At 40.1% G+C, this 23,620-nt stretch overlaps 3 protein-coding genes across 4 annotated transcripts; 2 read left to right on the top strand and 1 right to left on the bottom strand.

The window, feature by feature from the left end:
• Window positions 1–1,930: 1,930 nt before the first annotated feature.
• trpc6a (transient receptor potential cation channel, subfamily C, member 6a) lies at window positions 1,931–9,202 on the top strand. The gene is made up of 12 exons (XM_062535539.1): window positions 1,931–2,193; window positions 3,019–3,790; window positions 4,005–4,184; window positions 4,311–4,475; window positions 4,720–4,936; window positions 5,058–5,294; window positions 5,576–5,840; window positions 6,144–6,339; window positions 7,036–7,239; window positions 7,340–7,405; window positions 7,629–7,704; window positions 8,480–9,202. Exons 1-12 carry the CDS (start codon window positions 2,054–2,056, stop codon window positions 8,596–8,598), a joined length of 2,637 nt encoding a protein of 878 aa, XP_062391523.1. The 5' UTR covers window positions 1,931–2,053; the 3' UTR covers window positions 8,599–9,202.
• A 3,534-nt stretch (window positions 9,203–12,736) lies between these two features.
• angptl5 (angiopoietin-like 5) lies at window positions 12,737–18,282 on the bottom strand. Its single transcript, XM_062536067.1, has 8 exons — window positions 16,620–18,282; window positions 16,038–16,212; window positions 14,719–14,822; window positions 14,527–14,620; window positions 14,309–14,412; window positions 13,590–13,710; window positions 13,310–13,495; window positions 12,737–13,171 (listed from the first exon to the last, which is right to left on the bottom strand). Exons 1-8 carry the CDS (start codon window positions 16,674–16,676, stop codon window positions 12,852–12,854), a joined length of 1,161 nt encoding a protein of 386 aa, XP_062392051.1. The 5' UTR covers window positions 16,677–18,282; the 3' UTR covers window positions 12,737–12,851.
• cfap300 (cilia and flagella associated protein 300) lies at window positions 17,287–20,676 on the top strand. 2 transcript variants are annotated; one of them, XM_062536069.1, is made up of 7 exons: window positions 17,293–17,413; window positions 18,360–18,441; window positions 18,541–18,610; window positions 18,735–18,892; window positions 19,927–20,099; window positions 20,267–20,333; window positions 20,502–20,676. In XM_062536069.1, the coding sequence occupies exons 1-7, from the start codon at window positions 17,304–17,306 to the stop codon at window positions 20,649–20,651; spliced, it is 810 nt and encodes a 269-aa protein (XP_062392053.1). In that variant the 5' UTR covers window positions 17,293–17,303; the 3' UTR covers window positions 20,652–20,676. The 2 variants fall into 2 exon arrangements, with proteins under 2 accessions (XP_062392052.1, XP_062392053.1); XM_062536068.1 differs by having other exon boundaries at window positions 17,287–17,413; window positions 18,360–18,610.
• The last annotated feature ends 2,944 nt before the right edge of the window (window positions 20,677–23,620 follow it).

Genomic DNA, 23,620 nt, shown 5'->3' with positions numbered 1-23,620 from the left:
CAGCACATTTAATCAACTTGTTGAGTTTGATGGTGTAATTTGCTCTGATTCTGGTGCCCCAGCAGTTGGTCACCCATAAATTCTTCTTTCAATGTTACTGTACTTCTCAGTAACACTTTTGCTCGGCCTATACATGGTTTGTGCTGTAATGCAGAATTAAAAGGAATGAGCTGTCTGAATGCTATTCAAAGCAGTTTTTCACCAGTACTCCTGTCCCGCCCCTCTCCATTCATTCTGCTGCACACACTTGATATAACTGGCCGGCAGTGGTGCCTGTCTTTACGGCCGTTTGCTGATTGGTTGCTCCTGAAGTGGGGCTGCATAAAGATTGCAGATGGTGATTATACATCCCAGGGGACTATGAGAGATGTTTTACTTTTCCCAGAGCTTCTATTTTGGTGATTGGAGTCAAGAATCTAAAGACATCTGCCATAAATGTTCTAAAAATGCATGCATTATTTCCTGGAGTGGAGACAATATCTAGTACTGAAAGAAATGTCTCCCTGAGCAGTGTTTAATTTCCACAAGGTTTCTGTTTACAACTGAACATTTTTCAACTGAACAGAGGAGAAAGGTTAAACTTTTTAAGTTCTGGCCATGGACCATTCTTGCAGGTCTACAGCATGGTCACTTTTTTGTGATTGGATTCCCTGTCATAATCGTGATGCGTAATTAAATTGTTTGAAAGAAACTCTTCCATGTGTGGGGCCCTCACTGGTGTAGTTACGATCACCGCCCTTTGTGTAAATAAGTTGAGAATAATGTGTATACACTAGGCCCATCTCCTGGGTTTCTATTCTGAGAAAAGAATGCTTTTTTTTTCTTGGCCGAGACTAAACAAAATGTTCCAACCCAAGTGAAGCATTACATGAACAGGGTGCTTTCATGACATCCGACAGAGACTGTAGGCTACATGAGCTGGATGTAATTTCAGGACATGGTTCAGGCGCTATCATATACATGCGATGCCATGGTGATCTCCAGTAGCGGCACCTCAGAGGAGAAATGTGGGCCTTGCTGTTGTCAGAGATGTAGTAGGGGGCATTCGAGGAAAGAGTTGACGGTGGTGGCCCACCAGTAGCCTAATGAGATGTTATGCAATTCAGCAGTTGGAGATGTTTCTAGAATTGTACTGTGGAGCCAGCGAGCTCTTTTGGCAGGGCACGTTCTCTAAGAGCTATAAATAGGATGAGCAGCTGCAATGGTCATCAGTGTGAAAGTGCACAAGTGAACATGATAAAAGAACCAAGACGGTGGCTTCCCATGACCTTCTCTTGGGTCTGACCTTCTGACCTGTCAGCCATGTCATATCCCCACGGAACTGGCTTTGGCCTTGGACGCGGACACACACATACACACGTAATCAACATGGTGCATCATTGCTTGGTTTTATTTGCTATTGGTCAACAGAATTCCGCTGAGACGATTTCCCACACTTGACTACAGTCACACAAACTTTTCCGCAAGCACACAGGAAATGCTGCTCCGCGGGCATTGCAGGCAGGCTCAGGGGGATTTTATGGCACGATATCATCAGAGGGCTTTACAGTATAACAGCTCTCCTATTCACCAACCTCTAAACATTGTAAAAGAGCTCAATTATGTTGGAATGTTTCGTCCTTATCAACCTATTGTGGGCCCATGTTTAATTAATTAAACACATTGATCATCCAGAAGTCTGACAGTCATATTAGTGTCAGCTGTTAAGAATTATGTTGTTATTGTTGTTTTTAGAATTGAGCATTGCAGAATGATAAAAACTGAACTATTGATCTCTGGGTACCTAGAAAGTGTTGTAGGGAGCTCAGAGATGTGTTGACCTCGAGTGAAAACAGTTTGTTAAATGCCTCATTTATTGCAGTAGGCTGGAAGAACACTGAGAAAATTCCACAGAGCCCTGTTCTTTCTCAGGACTGTCACAGATAGAAGATTAGACAAGAGGGGCGACTGCAGTGGGCACGACTGTGGACATCAGTTATAGCCAGCTGTTTATTGCAGGTTTGGGGATGTCAGTTTCAGTACGCACTGAGTATTACTTAAAAACTTCGACAAAATGAATCAACGTGGTGTTTTACATGAAAATCAATCACCATCTCGAGCAATTAAAGAACGGATAAGGAGTCGGGACAATCTACTGATGAATGCTGATTTTGGTGAGGAAAATTATTGCTGCTATCATGGACTTCAACAAACGTAAGTAACCCTGTTCACAGTCACACCGCCTAGCCTACTTCTTGATAAATTGATTAGGCTACGAAAACTTGATATTTTGGGCTGCTCTGTTGCTGCCGTTCACATTTGCCGTTCAAGTTATATTATCAAACACGCGTTTACTTGTTGAAATATTGCGGTTGTTTAAGTAAAACACGAAAAAGAATAGCCTACTGAGTAAGCAATGGAAGTTATGCTGTGAGTTTACATTGTTTACAATGTTCTCCGTATTGTTATGACGTTTGATGGCAGCTGAAGAAAAGCGTGTGTGTCCAATAGATTTAATCCAATTTCGTCTGACTGATGGAATGTTGTTTTCATTGAAAGCCTGTCCTGCGGGTGTTCGATTTTAAAATGGTCTGAACAACTAGCATAATGTTATTATTGAACATTTAGCATGAAAGAAAACCTAATGTTCATGGGTTTTATCAGGTCCCTTTCCACAGGTGTATTAATCAAGCACCATGCAATCTGCATTGCTAATAAAGTAGGTGCTTGATTCACCTGTGGAAAGGGACCTGATGAAATCCATGATTATTTGTTTTTTGATCATGAGAATGATGCTGATGCAAGATGACTGAGATACTCCCTGTAGCCTACTGATGAGAGCATTGTGCCTTGTCTCTATTTGAGAGAGAAATGTGTTTAAGAATATAATGATGATAATAAACTCCCCTTGGGGATCAATAAAGATAGATCTATCTATCTATCTATCTATCTATCTATCTATCTATCTATCTATCTATCTATCTATCTATCTATCTATCTATCATAAGCATAATAAACATTGACATTACATGATTTCAGGCTGAACAACAGTAACAGTGACAGTCAGATTCTGGCTTGGCAGAATCTGGCAAAGAGTAGAAGACAGGCAGTGCGCGGGGCGGCCTACATGTTTAATCCAGAGCCGTACAGCCTTACTGCAGTGGAGGAGCGCTTCCTCGATGCAGCTGAATATGGAAACATACCAGTGGTACGCAGAATGTTGGAGGAGATGCCTGATCTTAATGTGAACAGTGTGGACTACATGGGCCAGAATGCACTGCAGCTGGCGGTGGCCAATGAGCACCTGGAGGTCACAGAGCTGCTGTTGAAGAAACCCAATCTTGCTAGAATTGGCGATGCCCTATTGCTGGCCATAAGCAAAGGATACATCAGGATTGTGGAGTCCATCTTGAGCCACCCAGCCTTTTCTGATGGCCACAGACTGACTGTAAGTCCCAGTCAGGTTGCCATGCTGGACGACTTCTTTGCCTACGACGAGGATGGCACACGCTTCTCCCATGACATCACTCCGATTATCCTTGCTGCCCACTGCCTCGAGTATGAGATAGTACACACACTCCTAATGAAGGGCGCCAGCATTGAGCAACCTCACGACTACTTCTGTGACTGCGACACCTGTAACTACCACCAGAAGTACGACTCCTTCAGTCACTCGCGCTCACGCATCAACGCCTATAAAGGGCTGGCCAGCCCTGCTTACCTCTCTCTGTCCAATGAGGACCCTGTATTGGCAGCTCTGGAGCTCAGCAATGAACTTGCCGCCTTGGCCAACATTGAGAAAGAGTTCAAGGTAAAATGCATAAACACAGAGGGATATCAATGCCATCCCACAATTTGTGTATTTCTCAATTGGAAACATCAAAATGTATTCACCAAATATATGACCAGTATGTTTCTGTTTACACTTCATATTGTGTTTTGATGTCACATCTGTATGTTGTTGGTAAGCATCGACATCCCACTGTCAGTTATGATAATATGGATTATGCATTATTCTCTCTCAGAATGATTACACAAGGTTATCTATTCAGTGCAAAGACTTTGTTGTGGGGCTTCTCGACTTGTGCCGAAGCACTGAGGAAGTGGAGGCCATTTTGAATGGAGAGGCTGATGAAAGCGCTGAGGTACCTGGGCGACCGAGCCTCATCAGACTCAAACTGGCGTTGAAATATGAACTGAAAAAGGTACATGACCTTGTTATGAAGTCACACCGATGAAACTGAATTCAGGGAATCCCATAATTCAATAACGATTAAAAAAAAAAGAAAAAAAACCCCATCATGATCATCTTACCTCTTCTGTTGTTATAGTTTGTCGCCCATCCAAACTGTCAGCAGCAGCTCCTGTCCATCTGGTATGAGAATGTCTCTGGACTTAGGCAGCAGACAACAGCAATTATGGTATTGGTTGTTCTAGCTGTTGCAATTGGTCTGCCAGCCCTGGCCATGGTGTATTGGATCGTACCATGCAGTAAGGTCTTAGCATTTTGTTATATTCCCTTTATCTGATTTTTTTACAGAATGGTTTTATATTCTGAGTTTGTTTAAGTGTTCGGATAAGGATCAAGAGCTGAGAGTGTAAACATGTGAATCTCATAAAAGTTCAAAGTAACTTCACTGCCCACTATTTAGATTTTTCTGTCTATGGTGGCAGCTGAAACTTTTCTTACTCTTTGAAGTAAGAACTTTTATCTGACTGTTTTTTTTTTTTTTCCAACAGTTGGGGAGGATTATGCGTGGTCCTTTTCTGAAATTTGTAGCTCATGCAGCATCCTTTACAACGTTCCTTGGCCTTCTTGTGCTAAATGCAGCAGATCGCTTTGATGGGACGAAACTCTTGCCAAACATGACGATCCATGATCGCCCCACCCAGTTGTTTAGGATGAAAACAACCCCTTTCACTTGGATGGAAATACTTATCATTTCCTGGGTCGTAGGTCAGTTTTAGTTGAGGTGTATCCCATAATAACATGTTCAGCTCTTTATCATCATATTAAGACTGAAAAATAACTCCATGTCAATGTTTCAAGGTTCTAAATTTGATTGGGACTCTTTCAGGAATGATCTGGGCCGAGTGCAAAGAGATCTGGTCTCAGGGACCCAGAGAGTATCTATTTGAGCCATGGAACATGTTGGATTTTGGAATGCTGGCCATCTTTGTGGCATCGTTTATTGCACGCTTCATGGCATTCTGGCACGCATACTCGGCACAGAGTTACGTGGATATCCACTACAGACATTACTCTGATTTGACCAATGTAACTCTGCCTGCAGAGATCGAATATTTCCAACTGGGTGAGTACGTAAAGAGACCAAATGACTTGGAATAGGCCCCCTCAGCAGAGAGAGAGAAAAATAACCAAAGAATAATTTTTTGAAAATCTTTTTAAAGATTATTCAGGTTGTGTCTTGTTGGTTATATGCATACATAATGAATGCTGAGTTTGTGTGGCTACTGGAACACTGTAATTTCCCTTTGAGGATGAATAAAATATGTATATCTATCTATCTATCTATCTATCGATCTAAAATCAGTTCCTTTACATATTCTATTTTTTTTTGGTTTCTCATGGCAGCTCGCATTGACTGGTTACCCTCCGACCCTCAGATAGTCTCAGAGGCACTGTATGCCATTGCAGTGGTTCTGAGTTTCTCAAGAATCGCTTACATCCTCCCAGCCAATGAGAGCTTTGGACCTCTGCAGATCTCCTTAGGAAGAACAGTGAAAGACATCTTCAAGTTCATGGTGATATTCATCCTGGTATTCTTAGCATTCATGATTGGCATGTTCAATCTCTACTCGTATTACCTTGGAGCCAAACAAAACGAAGCCTTCACTACGTGAGTACAAACAACTTTCTTTGAGAGCTAATAGTAATTGAACTGTACTTTAAAACTCGTTAAGTTTATAAAGCCTTGTGCTAATATTGTATACTCCTGGCACCAAAGTTTAAATTGAATTGTTCTGCACGTCTTACGTATGCTGCTTGTGCAGAGAAGAATGGTTTTCTGTGTGGCTAGTCAAGTCTGACAACATAAATGTCCAGACAGAAGTCAAGTCTGACAAACAAAAATGTCCAGACAGAAAACTTCTATTTTAGTCTGTTACAGCAAAAGAAGATAATTATTCCTTTTGTCTTTCAGTGTGGAGGAAAGCTTTAAAACCTTATTTTGGGCAATATTTGGACTATCAGAAGTCAAGTCTGTTATCGTCAACAATGGGCATAAGTTTATAGAGAACACTGGCTATGTTCTCTATGGAGTATACAACGTCACAATGGTGGTAGTTTTACTCAACATGCTCATTGCAATGATCAACAGTTCATATCAGGAAATTGCGGTAAAATTCCTATATACATCATCTTATTTAGTTGTTTATGTTTGTGATTCTTAGCTTTTGTCCAAAGCGATTTACAATGACATCAATAAAGATTGCATTTAAAAAGTACCGGTTCAAAGTCATATAGCCCGAATAAGAAATAATGGACTCCAATTGATCAGATTAATAGCAATATTCATAAAAATATACAAACCATGACTGTATATATTAATTAGTTTGATACCAAGTGAGTAGATGAGTCTTTAGACACTTTTTTTGAAGATCCCACACATAAAGATAATCGGGCTGATTTTGCCCCGATTTTGCCCCTTCCGACCTAAGACAGAAAATGGTCGAAATCTTTATGTGTGTACATACTGTAAGTTAGATGTTATTCCACCAATGAGGAATCACAGACTAAAAGAGTCTTGACTGACCTGTTGATGGAAGGCGAACATCTGTGTTCAGTAGCTACAGTACCTATAGGAAGGTTACAATGCAAGAAGCTTGCATAAACCTATAAGAAATGTGTGTCTTAAATAACCTACGAGCAACTCCAGTATTTTAATAAGCTGCAGTAATAATGTCTGTCTTGACTCACAGTCTTATCTCTGCTGTGGGGTATCTATCTATAATCTCCTGTTGTATAAATGTGTTAGTATTGTTTTAAGAGCTCATAATGCCTTTGCTCATCATTCTGCTGCTGGTATACTGTAGGATGATGCAGATGTGGAGTGGAAATTTGCCCGTGCCAAACTTTGGTTTACCTACTTTGAGGCGGGCAGAACACTTCCAGTTCCTTTTAACCTGGTGCCGAGCCCGAAGTCCGTGGTCACGCTGTTCACGGGGATCAAGACACTACTGCTGGCCTTGATTAACAGGCAGTGGACCACGGAGAAGGCCGAAACGGAGCTGAATGAGGTTTGTGTTTAGATCAGCAGCTGTCTCAACATTTTATTCATCAGAGGTTTATTTCCAGTTTGTTTAGCCACATGCGTAAGAAAATGTGCTCTTCTTGCAGCTAAGTGAAAGAAGCAAACCTTCACCCACACGAGATCCAAGCCCAGAGCGTCCCAGCCGATATCAGGTATTTTTGCAAATAGACATACACTGCTGATACACATTCTGTACAATTTAGCTGAATTTATTTGAATTCAGATTACCTGCATTTAGTATTAAGTCTTGATACAGTAACTTCGGTGAACAGATAATGAGATAAAAGAGAAGCAATGAACAATTTATAATCAAGTACTTTCTTTGACTTACCCAAAACTGCTTTTGGATGACAAAATGTTATTCTCTAATTGCAGAAGATCATGAAGCGTCTTATCAAGCGTTATATTATCAAAGCACAATGCGATAAAGAGAGTGATGAAGTCAATGAAGGTAAAGATGGCTTTCTGATGAATCTGTGCTCTACTTTTGAATGTGAAATATTATATGATCGAAGGAAGTAGTATCCTGATCTAAAATATATTTCCAAAGGTTTCACACCACAGTACCTGGAGTGAGTGTGACAGGTTACCTCTCCCATTCATTTCAGTGGCCAATGCTGTGCTGCAGCCACTTTAGCTCAGAAGGTCCTAAAATGACCTTCCACATCCTGCTTCCTAGAGCTCAGATTTGGCACCAGAACTATAAATAGCCATTCAAAAAATATCCCATGACCAATGACCACAGTAACCAAAACCCTGCTACTATGCAAATGGGGCAGCCGTGGCCTATTGGTTAGGGCTTGGGGCTTGTAACTGGAGGGTTGCTGGTTCTGATCCCCGACCAGTTCACGGCTGAAGTGCCCTTGAGCAAGGCACCTAACCCTTCACTGCTCCCCGAGCGCCGCTGGTTGGGCAGGCAGCTCACTGCTAGTGCTCTGGGTTAGTGTGTGATTCACTGTGTGTTCACTGTGTGCTGTGTGTGTTCACTAATTCAGTTAAATTGGGTTAAATGCAGAGAAACTAATTTTCTCAGACTTGTTATAGTTAAGAATCAAAAAAGTATATATATTCATTCATTCATATTCATTCATTCATTCATTCATTCAAATACATGTTCATGAATGAAACCAAGTTCTTGGCATCAAAACAATGTTAACCTCTAGTCACACATGGCTTCCGTTGCAATGCTTGGTTTGAGAAGCTAATACTTTATTGGTCTGTTCCAGGGGAGCTGAAGGAAATCAAACAGGACATTTCTAGCTTGCGTTTTGAGTTGTTGGAGGAGAAATCTCACAATCTGGAGGACCTCGCAAAGCTTATCAGGCGTCTGGAAGACAAGTTGTGATGTCTGCGTATGAACTGTTGTGACTTTGCGTACAATAGCCAACTCCTGGAAATGGTGTGGTGTGGTGTGGCATGAGGACAAGTGCCGATTTCAAATGAAAATGTTTCCATGGACTAGTTCTTGCTGTAGTGGTCATCTGCCGTGAATTAACTTGCGGACATACTGGTTTGTGCCTCTAAAATGTCATGTCTCTCTCCCCCTTTCATTTAAGGGTAGCAACACATAATGCATGTGTGAAAAAAAAACTGTTTTTATCGGTCACAAGAGAAAACTGGATTTTACAGTTATTTTATAGTTTACACTATCGTTCATAAATATTGATAATGTGACCGACAGAATCAGACTGCAAATCTGATAATATTTATACAAAGTAGCCAATATCAAGGGAAATGTCTAGATCCAAGCTGTTTACAGATATCCTTTATTACCATATTAATATTTTATGTAAATGAAATTAAGACATATTTCTGATACTTGATACTTGCAACATATTAATGCACATGGTATTATTAGTTTTATTAAGATTTCTCACTATTTTTATGTATATCACATCTCCATCCTTTTTTGGAGGTGGCTTTGTCTTATCTGTGGACTACTTAGCACATTAAACCATATCTAAATAAAGATGGCTTTGTTTTTCACAGACTTGTTATAGTTAATATGGTCATGCCACTTAATAATCAAGAACAGGTAAAGCTGCTGTAATCCAATCACATTTGCACACAGGCACCAACATGGGAACAGGTGAAATGTGCAACATCTCAGGTGTACAGACAGCCCAGATAGCAAAACTGCACTGGGACGGAACTGGGCCACATGTACCACAACATTCGGCACGGATCTTTATAATGGACCTGATCCGGCGTCCAAACGCACATCGGTCCAAAATTGTTTTGGATCTGTTTGACGGATTTGCGGCAGATATGAACTTGCACTCGTCCAGGCCCGTCCCAGATAGCAAAACACACCTACCACGCCATCCGGCACGGATCTGAATAGTGGACCTGATCCGACGTCCAGACGCACATCGGTCCAAAATTGTTTTGGATCCGTTTAACTGATCTGGTGGCAATAAGGGCTGAGACTGCTCCCAACAAACAAGATAACGTCCCGGCGATGATTCAGAGCTTTTTAAAAAACGTATTTTGTCACTGCGACGTAAAAAGAGGAAAAATCGAATTTCACCCAACTACCTGTTCACCGGTTAGCATTTGCGCCATGTAGATTACCTAAGTCAATCTGTCACGAAGCGTGTGGCGTTGTGTGAGTGAAACAGCTGTCAACGTTGTTAAGCAGTAATTGGCATGCAGTAATGATTTGCAATTAGGCTTACCGTCTAGTATTTCATTTCACACGCTTATTTATCTTACCTGTGGGTGCGGCTTGGAGATTGATGATCACGTCCAGATGAATAATCCTTTGATGAGTTAGCTGGATATTTATACCCGGTTAGGTCTAATACTTTCACGACTACGGTGTATTTCCCCCCTAATAAATTACTAAATCAATGGTCATATCTGGTAATGTTGTTGTTCAAAACATCAGTGGAGTAGGTTAGCCTATAAGCTAAAATATCCCAACCACATTGTTTCAACATTCAAAACTAATATTTGCAATGCATGCTGGGAAGCAGACAAAGCAAACAAACAAGCAAACAAAGTAGGCCTACACAAAATATAATTAAAGTTATCAGAGAATGTCTAGGTTATATTTTATATCTAAACCATGAGGTTTATAAAGTCATAAAATTGTGATAAGCATCCTTAATTCTTCTGCAAAGTTTTTTATAGTGGTGACCAGTTGGGGATGTTGTGAATGTCTGCTTAAAGTCATATGTGATATGGGACCTGCATTGCAGATCCGTACCACACACAAGAAGCGGACCCATACCACACATAAGAGGCGGAACCGCATTGCAGATCCGTACCACACACAATAGGGCTCGGGCACACGAATATTGCCGCCATGTTGGTAGCGCACTGAACGTGATGTCCATTCATTCAGATGCAGAAGACAAGAAGCAGAAATATAGTATTAGCTGTGCTGTGTCCGCAAAGTTTTCACGTCATGATCCCGAGCCCTATAAGCGGACCCGTAGCACACATAAGAGGCGGAACTGTATTGCAGATCCGTACCACACACAGTAAGCGAACCCGTACAGGTCCGCTTCTTGTGTGTTGTACGGATCTGCAATACGGGTCCGCTTATTGTGTGTGGTACGGGTCTGCTTCTTGTGTGTGGCAGAGCCATAGAGAGAGCAGAGAGAGTTGCGACACGCTTTGATGTCGCCGCCACGCGATCAAAAGTTCCAAAAAACCTGCGCTGAATGGCTGAATTCCAGGAGGGTGGGATGTACTTCCAGATGCTGGAAGGTGTAATAAATTAACTCATTAACTACTGACCAAGAGATTGGCTGTAAATAGTTCCAAAAGTCCAATAACGAGGAAATAGCCTGGAAAAAGCACTGCCATTTTTTCCTACGGAGGTCTATGGGAGTGTCGCCACTCTGTTTTATCTACCGCTCTGTTGTGTGGTATACGGATCTGCAATTCATGGGTTTCATCAGGTCCCTTTCCACAGGTGTATAAAATGAAGCACCTTGATTATCAATGCAGACTGCATGGTGATTGATACACCTGTGCAAAGGGACCTGATGAAACCCATGAATACGGGTCTGCCTCTTGTGTGTGGTACGGGTCTGCTTCTTGTGTGTGGTACGGATCTGCAATACGGGTCCTTTTATTGTGTGTGTGTGGCACGGGTCCTCTTATTCTGTGTTGTACGGATCTGCAATACGGGTCCGCCTCTTGTGTGTGGTACGGGTCCACTTCTTGTGTGTGGTACGGATCTGCAATGTGGTTCTGTTTATTGTGTGTGACACGGGTCCGCTTATTCTGTGTTGTACGGATCTGCAATACGGGTCCGCTTATTGTGTGTGGGCCACATCTGGCCCACAGTCAGATACCGTAGGTCCGCTACATACGGATCTAAAGGCTTTCATGCGGATCCGGCCCAAAGGAAATTGCTATCTGGGAGTGCCTGCCACAGACAGACAGACAGACAGACAAATAGACAAATAGACAGAGAGATAGAGAGATACTTTATCATCATGATACAATTGAATTCTTACTTTGTGCATCCCACTCTGGGCAGAAACATAGTACGCATAATAGAATACTCTGTATAAAAAAAGTGACGGCTGTCAAGTGTGTCGATGTGGTGTGGTGGTTCAGCATGGGGTGTCTAAAATCAAATTAGTAACTTGCAAAGAGCAGTTGATGGCACAGGTAAGCTATAGTGGTTGGGGACTGGATAGTGTGGATGTCCTGGCATTCACACTCTGGTACTGCTTGTCAGACTTCGTGAGGACAAAGAATGTTGTGGGTGGGATGGGTGAGATCACTGAGGACATTCTTCCCATTTAAGGATCCTCTTCTCAAATATGTCCTCCTGGACAGGAGGTACAGTATGTCACTATGATCTTGTCGGCCAGCCTTACGACCCTCTCTTGCGCTGCACTGTTGCCAAACCACACAGCTATGCAGCAGGTTAGCTTTGTTGAGGATTTGTGATGACATACCAAATGTCTTCAGTCATCACAGGAAGTACATCCTCTGGTTGGCTGTCTTTGCCAGCTGTGCCGTGTTCTTTATCCACTTTAAGTCTCGACATATGTGGATAGCAAGGAACCCACCGCCTCTCATGTCCACATCCATCTCCTTCGTCTTGTTGATGTTCTGTGAGGTTGTTAACATCACACCATGTGACTAATGACACCTCCCTCCTGTAGGCGGACTCATCACTGCCTGTGATGACTGAGCAGTCAGGTGCTATAATGATAAAAAAATATACCTTTCTTTCAATGGTCCCAAGCCAATTTATTGAGAGATTTACTGAGTGATAGCAGCTATTGTCTTCCATGCATTGCATGTATGTAAATTGTACTATGTACTGTACATGGGTGTACTGAAACGCACACAACATGACATTTCACATTCCATGGCAGTGTTTCATATTCTCTTTTCGGTGTTCTGAATGATATGTCCCTCCATGAAGTGACTCATCATCCTTTTTAAGGCATTAATCAAACCATGATTCAATATGCAAACATGTTTCTTTTTTTTATTATTATTGTTGATGCTAGTTCCATTTTATTATCTGATGGGATGGTATCTACAACACAACCAGGTTGAAACACTTATTTCCACTTCCTCTCAATAACAGTGTAAAATCAAAACACTCCTCTAATGCGATTAATTATTTTGAGGAATGTCCATTCTCCTTATCTTCATGGTCACAGACTTAATCTGTACCGGAATGCCGTTTTTAGTCCAAGTTTCCCAGCGCATGTGTGGGATAGTGGCTTGATCCTGGTCCGCCGGGCATCCATTTAGGTTTGCGCGCCCACACTGGTTAAACCACCAGCCTGTGCCATTCTGATGGGTACTACAGCTCTCCACAGCATTTCCGTCAAATGTGCAAGTTGGATTACAGCCATCATTATCCACATCAGATGTGCTAAACGGTGCCGTTTCCTGGTTTTCTTCTTGCTCGTACCCACGGAAAGCATCACCTGCCAGATTGTACGATTATCAAAAATAAACATAATTTGTGTAGTCAATAATCAATATCTTCAACTGTATAATAATATTGAAATATTTCAGTTTGCAGAAATTCAGTTTTGACACTAAGTGAATGTTACACATATTACCTGCACTGCCAGCATATCTTCCAAGATGTATTCTGAAGAAGTTGGTCTCATCTTCAATCCAAAATTTGTCATAAGAAGCATACGCAGTGGAGTCATCTTGTGAAACGAAGGCAATATGGAGTTGGAAAGGGGTCTGTTTCTGGCTGACAATATTGAATATCTTCCTTAGACCGAGCCAGTGTTCACCTGAACCAAAACAAAAAGTAAAAAAGGCACAAATTTGAGTTGCAGCATATTCATTCAGATTGTACTTTTCTTCCAGAGAATGTGGAGCCCTGACCTGGAAGATGACCAAATCCATTCACGTAGTCTGACCACGGACGTCTAAAGTCAGTTAGACCGTCAGTCCTCCTTTGCACAACAGTCCACCCTCCATCCATGTAATCCATCTCACAAAACACCTACAAAACAAACTTTTGCAATTTATAACTTGAGGGGCAATTTAGTACTTAAGAACCATTACAGCTGACCTGCCATAGATACCCATATGACAAAGAAATAGAAAAAACTTATACTGCCGGCAATGTGTTTTATATACAAAACTTGTATGATTTACTCTTGAAAGTGGCCCCTTTCTCGTTTTCCTCATACAATGTCATATATAGCCCTTACAGGTTACAAAATGTTATATGTTTCAGGTTTACTAAGGATCTTAATGGTCTTGAATCCTGATAGGTTTATATGACAGTGAAACCATTATAAGATCCTTAGTAAATCTGTGTAACCTGAAACATATAAAACTTTGTAACCTGTAAGGACTTGACATTGTATGAGGAAAACGAGAAAGGGGCCACTTTCAAGAGTAAATCATACAAGTTTTGCATATAAAACACATTGCTGGCAGTATACGTTTTTTCTATTTCTTTTTCATATGGGTAACTATTGTAGGCTTGTAGGTTTTTTAAGCAATACGACAGTTACTTAAAAGGCAGCTGTTTACAGGATCATGTGCATATTCCCATATTTGTGATTTAGCCACTATTTTCCGTAATTGCTTACCTCAAAAGGATACTCTATGTTTTCTGGATGTATTATATAGATCCCACTCGGTATTTTGGAGACAGTTGCATAAAGTGTCTCTTTTATGTCGCTACAATCCCGTCCTGGGAAATTGACAAGAAATACAAGTACAATACAATTGACAGAAGCAACAGATTGAAGGAACTTTATATGGTTATAACATTGAATATCTACATCACCACACGGTGGGATTTTACCATGGGATTGCACTGGCTTCACTGATAATGTTTCAGTGTTGGTCCGCTGAACTTCCGAGCTGAGTGTGCTAACCTTTGATGTGAGTTCCATCACCTAAAATGCAAGCATCAACCATTTAAATGTTCATGGAAATCTTGATTGTCAAGCAAAAGTGTTTTTTTCAACAAATTGCACATTAGATATGGCTGTACCTGGTTGGAGAGTAATTCTAAGGATTTTTGCTGTTCATCGATTAAATCTCTGATCATCTTTCTAGTACTCCTTGTGTATGAAACAACTGAATGATGAAGGTCACCTAAAACATTCAGGATAAAAGACATCACACTTAAAGATGCTCATTGTGTAAGAACGATCACAAGTGTTTAAGACGGGCACTGCAGTCCAAAATAAAAAACATTTGAGTGCATTAAAGGTGCTCTAAGCGATGTTCACTGTTTTGTTTGATGTTAAAACAAAACAAACAGCTGACTCATGCCACCCTATCGGGCAACTGAAACTCCCCTGAAAGCGCAACTCATCGGTCAATGGCTGGAAAAGTTTGTTTTGTACACCCAGGTTGCGCCAGGCTGTTTTTGTTGCCATTTTTGGAGCCTGGGCTGTCTACAGAGACCACATATTTTTACATTGTTTTCACTGGACAGGGAGCTAGCAAATGGTGAGATGTTGGCTGTATGTGACAAAAAAGGTTTTGGCTAGAAACGGCGTAACATCACTTAAAGGTATACTATGCAGGATTGGCGATTTCATAGCCGGTTTCGCTTTCACTTTTCATTTTCGCTCGTTTTATGCTTGCATATTTCTCTGCAGAGCTTCCCCTACAGCTTTAGCATGTATATTTGACAAAACTCCTCAATCGGTCAGTCTGCCGTGCCTTTTCATGAGACTTTACATGACACTTCCTGGAGTAGAGCATGGGTGCGTGCCCGGTGTCTCCTGAAGTTGCAAGTGTGGTTTTACCGCTACAGACCACTAGAGCGGCCAAAAAAAACACAGTTCGACCGGTAATGACTCATTTAATCATATATAACAGTATGGAACGAATTAATTAACTGAAAAACGTTGCATAGTATACCTTTAAAGCACCTTTAAGTAGGCTAATCAAGCAATCCAAGGTCAAAATGCTAGCTGTGTGATTGGTAAACTGCTGGAGGGTGGCGCAGCAGGCCAAAAAGCAAAATCAAAACATAAACAGTATTTGCAGACTGCAAATGACAGTTTGAATTATGAATACTCTGACTGTATCATTGTTGTTAGTGAAGTATTTGAAAATAACATTTTTCTTTAATGTCCTCTGATGGCATATTATATTATTATTATTAATATTATTATCATTATTATAATTTTAGATTTATGCACCTTTAAAGTTACATTTCTAAAGTACAGAAATGTCATTAAATATGACTAGCCTACATAGTCCAGTTGGCTTTTCCATAGGCTATACTGTATGCAAAACATCCACATTGTGTAGACTAGACTAAGGTAGGTGATACCTTGTCTGTAACATACATACTACATAGAGAGTGCCTTTCTTCTTTCATGAACTTAGCTGCCAGTTCACAAGGCATTGTACACTTTTCTCCATACTTGGCCGAAGGGAGAGTCTTGTCACTTTTGAGAGTGACATCATGGCCATCATCGTCATCAGTTATTTCCAGAGACTGATTTGTAGTTGCATTGTCTGAACTCTGTTTCAGAACACAATAAAACAAAACACTGCTTTATGAGATATGCAATCACACAATATTGATCTGTTTTTTTACCACCAGGTTCAGTTGCCTACCGTTACTAATTACATTGATTTCATTGTTATGTAACAAGCACAACATGTAAGGTCAAATATGACAATATTGTTTTAAAGCGAATATTATGTCAACATAAAAGATAGCCTACCTACATACTCACAGAGACATATTGTAAGTTGGCTGCTAAAACATACAACTAAAGCAGAACAACTGTTACAAGACATACTGTAGGGATATTATTTTTCTATTCCCCAAATAAAGGAACCAAAAATACTTGTAGGCTACCAATAACAGACACATTTACTTAAGAAATAGTCCTGCAGGCCAACTGAGTAAGAGGGAGAACTTACAGTAGATGAAGGTGAAACAGGTAACAACAGCATTGACACCAAAATGATCCAAATCATGATGAATGGTCAAGGAGCCCTGCAAATAGCTTGAGGGTATTTCTCTGTCATTGATGAGAGCAGGGAGTAGAAGGCAAGGGATGTACCTTCAGCCAGCCCACTTTCTCTAGCCTGCATCAGTCAAAAGAATTCCACAGCTATAATATCAATAGTTAAGTGCTCTTGTCTGGCGGCTTGACAACATCCTGTACAGCCTATTAAACCCAGATGTGAAAGGAAACCTGACACTGCACCTCCGTGTTCCCCATTGGGCAGCAGCAGGGTTTCAAGGTTGTCTGCAACCACCATGGCAGCCACATGCATACCTTCCGCTTGATAGGTTATGCCCGAGCTGAAGTCCAGTCTTGGAAGCCACTAATGCCTTTTGTTGTTGAAGTTGCTAATGAAAACCATGTCGTTTTTAGTGTCTTGTTATTGATTAGATGGCAAGGAGAATTCTGAGATTCAAAATGTTTGAATTCAGTTCTCTCTAACAAAGCCAAGATCTGATGCTAATAATAATACTATTACGCTACTAAATGGAAACAGATAGACTTCTGCGATGTTCGGCAAAACTGCTCCACCACCTGGCGCACGCGCGGAGGACTGTGTGGACCGTTTCCATAGTGATCCCCTTACAACATCATCATGGCTGGGGAGCAGATAACCTTTGATCAGAAATATGTCTTCAATTTACTTTCTAGCAAAAACTTCCCTTTTCTCCAAAATCCTGAAATTTCGAGACGCTTCCTGAAATGGTAATATATAATTATGTCTGTAGTTATTGATGAGTGTCGATATCTTTTTAGTTTCAGGGCTATTTGCTCGCATCTAAAGTTGAAATGTAGGCTACGCCATTAAGCTAACGATAGCAGAATATTTAAGATATTTCTTTTTATGTCTACGTGTATCTTTCCGGCATTCGTTCGGTATCATACTATCACACCAAACGAATGTTAAGAGAATATGAAACATTAGATTTAGTCGACTCCCCACGCGAGATGTTGTAGCCTAGAATGAATGGGCTCTGGTGTTACTAGCAGGTGCAAAGGCATAGGCCTACTAACTAAATGACACACATTATTAGGGTATTACTATTATTATGCCATATTAACATTGTGAAACGTAATGTTAAGGCTGGATGTTAGCGCAATAAGTTAATTGGCAGGGGTAGTAGGCTAGGCCTAGTAGCTCACTTATACTGTACACTCAGGCCTATAGTATGGTTTTCGAGTATCATTTACTACTTGAGTTTTAATGTTTTGAAAACTTTTACTCCTTTACATTTGAAAGGCAAATGCTGTACTTGCCTCCACTATTTGAAATACAGGCATAAAGAAGTAGTAGTAATAGTGGTAGTGGTAGTAGCCAGTAGATTCTTCATCAGAATTCATGATCATGGTGAATTTGGAATGAAATCACACAGCGATCTGACAGTCACCACATGGCAAGATCTTTACATCATTAAATGGTATACCCAATTGAGTTATCCGGTTTTGCATTAGGCCTACATCACATTAAAAATGACAAATAGTTGTACTTTTGAACACTGAAGTTCAAAGCAAATACTAAATGTAGCCTACCTTGACAACATAATGTGTAGTAGCCTACTTGTGCCCACCTCTGTTCATTTGGAAATCCATTAGTTTCTTCATTTCATTAAATAGGCCTAAATGATAAATACATAAATTGAACTCATGACAGGTCAATGTTGGGGAGAATATCAGCCCAGGCCTTTAACTTCGACCAGATATTTTATCCATACAAAAAGGATGAGTTTGTTTTGGTAAGTGTAATCTTGGAATGGGTAAGATGTAACAATAGTATTCGAAAATGTTTATCAAAGAAGCATTTTTTGAGGCTTTATCTCTGTTTTTATATGAAGGATTTTTTTCAAGATCCTTGCGTAACGGAGAACTTAAAGGTCTTACAGTCTGGATATTGGACATCCCTAGGTATGACCGTTATTCTGATTTAAGAATTAAGAACCTATGGAGAAGAAGGCCTACCAGAGATGTAAATGGCACAGCCTACTGTGATCACATTGCAATAATAATTTCTTTACCATTGTTTTCACAGGTAATAAAGTGACTCGTGTGGATGTTGAGGTTATCCCATGCTCAAAGGTTTCGATGGATATTTTTGATCCTCTGCATTCTGGTGGAGTGTTGCGACCATCTGGACATATAGTGAAGTGTTACCATGACATTTATGGAGACTTTGATGAGCTGAGAAATGTATGCCTGATTGAATTCATTCATGTATTCGATTTATTTATTAGAATGTGGTTTGTTTGTAAGTTTGATATGAATGGGTCAATGACAAGAACACCCACATTCTACTTTCGGAAGCTGTAAAACATAAAATTTCATATAAAAAGGTCTGTATCGGTCAGAGACGTAAATCTCACATCATCACTTTCACTGACCAATGTACGGAATTGTTCGAAAAATATAAAGTTGACTGATTTTTATAGGATCAAAGTGACAAAATGTCATGTGGCAAAACAGAGTCTATGGAGACAAATGGCAAAACAATTATAGAAATATTATAGTATTATTAAAATCTAAATCACCTAGGGCATTTTCTTGTTGTAATTTCCTGACACCTGCATTGACATGTTATGAAAAGTTATTGATTATACAGCTTTATTCATCAATAAAGCTTACTCATCATATTTTATATACATGTAGATGATTTAGTGGAAGAAAATGACTGAGAAATGCAATTTGTGTCAGGGAAAATATGGTGTTGCAGTTCCTGAATGAGGAAGCAAAATGACTGCCTGTGAGTCACCTGACATCTTTCTTGCAGTTGCTTTTTATAGTCCTGGGGTTCCCGCCCCTGCCTAAGAATCGTCCAATCAAATGGCTGTTTCATTTTATTTTAGTTTTTTTAACAAGCCAAATTAGGCTGTTGCCTAGAGGCTAAACCGTTAAGAATTACAATTGTATACTATTTATGAGTGTACAATATCATTAACATTGATTTTAATATAATGTAGAAAAAACTCTGTTTTGCCAAATTACATTTACAAAGGACTGAATATAGTTACATAAAACGCAGTAAATCGTTATCTTATATAAGGTAGGGGCCCTAAACTGAAGACAAGTACATTTAGGTTACTCAAAAGACATTTATTTGTTTTTTATGTTGATTTTTTGTTTGTTTGCTGCAATTCTGAAATGTCACTGACTTGAATGCTCATAGCCTACATGTCCTTAGCCTTTCACAATATTTTCAGTATTCATTTTATTTTCTCTTCTCTAAGGTCTTGACCATAGAGGACTCCGATAAATATGATCTAATAAGACCTGCTGATCGGGAGGAGTTTATCTTCAAGCTTTTCAAACATATATGTCTTGGTGGTGAACTGTGTCAGTATGAGGATAGTATCAATCCATATCTGGACACTGTGAAAGTAATCTATAAAGATTTAGTGAGGTAAGTTGAAGTCTCTGTACAGTATACATTGTTTGCATCCTGTACAGTTTATCTGCAGTTAATATGTTGCTTTTCCTGTGCATGTTTAAAATTGTTAGGTGGCAAAAGCCAATATCAGTTGAATGCAAATGGTGGGCAATTTAGGCTTTTCGTTTTCTGTTTTCTAGTGTGCAGAAAGACCGTGAGACAAAACAAATCAACATTGCTTCGACCATTTTAAAAGTCTCCACTTATGTATGTATAAAGTTTTATTTATTTATTTTTCAAATCTTTCTATATATCTTAGCTTTAAAGTTCTTTAAACTTTAGATCTTTAAGCTTTAATATTAGATCTCTATGATTGCATCACTGTCTTTGACTCCCAAAGGATTTATGAAGAAATTATTGTTACTGCTTTGACAGGATGCCTCTGGGTTGTGCTATCCTGACAGTCTGAACTCGGAGCAAAGCTTTGCTTACCTCTGTGTTGATCCTCTCAAGAGGCATGTGTATGTCTTGTATCACTCCTTTGGCACAGGGCACCTTTCATGCGCTGGTATGCCACATAGCTGAGTCCAATCTAGATTTGCAGTTTATGATCACAACCAGTATAGATTATCAGTTTAAAGGAACTGCGTGACATGTTAATAGCCTAGCCTACCTGTAAAGTTTGTGCACCAAACAGACTGTCTTTGTTAAATACTATTTCTGAATGTCTTATTTTTGGTGGCAGCATACATATACAGTATTTGTTCTGTGATGTCCAAGGTTCTTTCAGGTGTAGATGCCAAACATTACTGCTATTCCACACAGGAACATACAGTATAAATGTCCTCTCTGTGAACCCATCAAGCACATGAAGGCACTGGAATAGTCACACTACTGGCTTTGAATAATAATAATAATAATAATGATAAAAAAGAATGTGATTACACCTCTGACTACTGGGTTTACTTACTAACTGTTAAGAATACTTGGCTTATCATAAATGGACTCATTCAGTTCACAGTCGTACACTTATGGTCACACACTATTAGTCAGACACAGGTTTAGTAAAGCAAGGTTTAGTGGAGTCCTTGTGTCACACTCTCGCATGGAAGCAGATTGCTTCAAATGGTATGTTTTCCAGTTAGTCTATTAGCCTGTTTGATGCTCATTGAGCTCAATGCAAATCAAACAGGAAAAAGCACCATGCCAATCTCTAGCTATATGGTGAAGGGTATGTGATGATGTGGGGCTATTTTAACTCCAATTTTAAGTTGATTTTTACTTTTTTTTTATTAAGGCATTAAGATCAATTGTCAAAGATGATTTTATATTCCTCTTTTTAGGCAACTTCAGCATGGTATCAAATACATGTCCTCCCCACTGTATCACACACACACACACACAGTATACATATTGTTGCTAGGTTACGGGGACGCTGGCAAGACATGCCGCTCCGTCTGGCATCCTGTTTTTGTCTGTTTTTATGTAGCTGCTAATGTTCGTAATTTTGTGTTTTATTCTGTTCATTTTTTGTAGTTATTTATCTAGTTAAATGTTTCACTCTTTATTTACGCTGTTCTCGATAGTCTTTTTAGTCTTTTTTTTCTGCAAACAAGTTGGCTGATGCCGTTAAGTCCACTGGGTTGAAGACTGACGATGGCTAGCTTTAACCCTGGGCCTCTCACATCCTCCATCCGTGAGCAGCGCTGCATTTCACCGTCTGGTCAGGACAGGACCTAGCTACCAACTGCGGGCGATGTGACCAACTGCGGGCGATGTTCTGCTACCGCGACTGCCGAGCTGCTGGTCTGCGAGCTGCCATGCTCAGCCTGGAGTCTGATCGAGCTGCCAAGCTGAAAACAAGCTGTTGCTGTCGGGGTCAACTGAGTTGCTGATCAGCAGGGTCGCCCACGACTTCAGACGGTTGTTCTGCTGCTTGTGCTTCGGGTGCTCTCGCAGCCGGCCTGCCTATTGAATCCACCGGGTTGGTTCAAGGCTGTGTGTCATCATTGCCCTGGGACTTTTCTCGGTCGTCTGACTCGGATGCAGTCAATTGGACTAAGTTGGCGTGGACTTTTCTGATTCTGTTTGCTTTTATTATTTATTTGACATTTTGTTTTGCCTAGTGTTGCAAGTGTTTTTGTTAATCTAGGTTATTTTATTATATGTTAATTGTTGTTTGGTGTCTGTCTTTGTATGTCTTGGTGTCACGGGTACGCAGGCGATTACGCCGCTCCGTCCGGCATCTTTTGTCTTGTGTCTGTCTTGTTATTTTGTAAATTTGTTTGTTCTTTGTTGCCACGGGTACGCTGGCGACTACGCCACTCCGTTCGGCGCTGTCTCTATGCACGTGAAATGCGCTATGTTTGTGGTTGTCTAAAGTCTGATGTCTGTACAGGAACGCTGTGCGAATACGCCGCTCTGTCTGACACCTGGCTACTTTGTGTTTTCAATTCATTTGTGAAGCGACCTTGGGTGTCTTGAAAGGCGCTATATCAATAAAATGTATTATTATTATTATTATTATATTATGTTAATAATAATTCTTTATGCATTTTTATTTTTTCCCTTTCTCCTCTGATGTTATGTACAGTAGGTTATCTATTATTTATTTTATTTTGTTCTATACTGCCCTACAAAGCAAAAAGGCAGTAACTACGCAGAGTTCAAACTGAAAAAAAAAATGACCTTAAAGTTATCCTGTTGTCCAGCCTAAGTAATTGTTTTTGGTTGATTTTTGGACATGTGGAGGTTGTGTAACTTGACATAAAGGTGGTGTAGGGGATGTCTGGATCATGCACTCTGGAGCATTTTTTAACATATTGCTTGAATTACTCTTCACACCCCCATTGCAACCAATTAATTAAAAGTTTTGACACAAAAAAGAAAACTTTTAGTGGCCTCTAGAACGAACAATCCAGGAAAAACACTATCCAATCATACTGAATGCACTGTTAACGATGATTGGATTCTGATGCATCTATCAAACGGCAATCTGCTCCTCCCTCCCGCTCCTAAACAAGTATTGCACGTTCCTGTAGGCGTGACTTTGGGGGAAGTCTGAGGGGTTGGACTTTTGACCTGTGTATTTTCAAAATGCCACTTTGCTGGAATCGTTTTCCAGGATCTTCTACCCTAACTTTCACTTATTTTTGGTAAATATCAATCTTCATAACAACTTTAATGTCATGAAAATGATAACAAATTTTCAACCAAAAATGCAGTTACTGCCTTTGCTTTGTAGGGCAGTATAAGCTTAGGCCCATGCCCCTTTCAACGTTCTTTTTTGTTCCCAAACTACTTCCTCTGCATTAAGATTTACTGTTAAAAATGTTAAAATAGAAACCTTGTGGAAATAACTTTGGCACTGATCATGGAACTCTATTGAAACAGTGTAGGCTACTCTAAAAAAATAAATAAAAAAACCCAAATTTAGGCTATTAGCCTATACCACATCTCTTGTTATTTCATTGTTTCTGTAATCTCAGCTTCATTGAAAATGAGGGCTACACTGAACCTCTGAGAATAAATAAAGGTTGAATGAATCAATGAAT

Source organism: Sardina pilchardus, chromosome 5 (assembly GCF_963854185.1).
Source record: "Sardina pilchardus chromosome 5, fSarPil1.1, whole genome shotgun sequence".
Classification (NCBI taxonomy): Eukaryota; Metazoa; Chordata; class Actinopteri; order Clupeiformes; family Clupeidae; genus Sardina; species Sardina pilchardus.
Note: the sequence above shows the minus strand (reverse complement) of the source record. Positions and strands in the feature narration are given on the sequence as shown.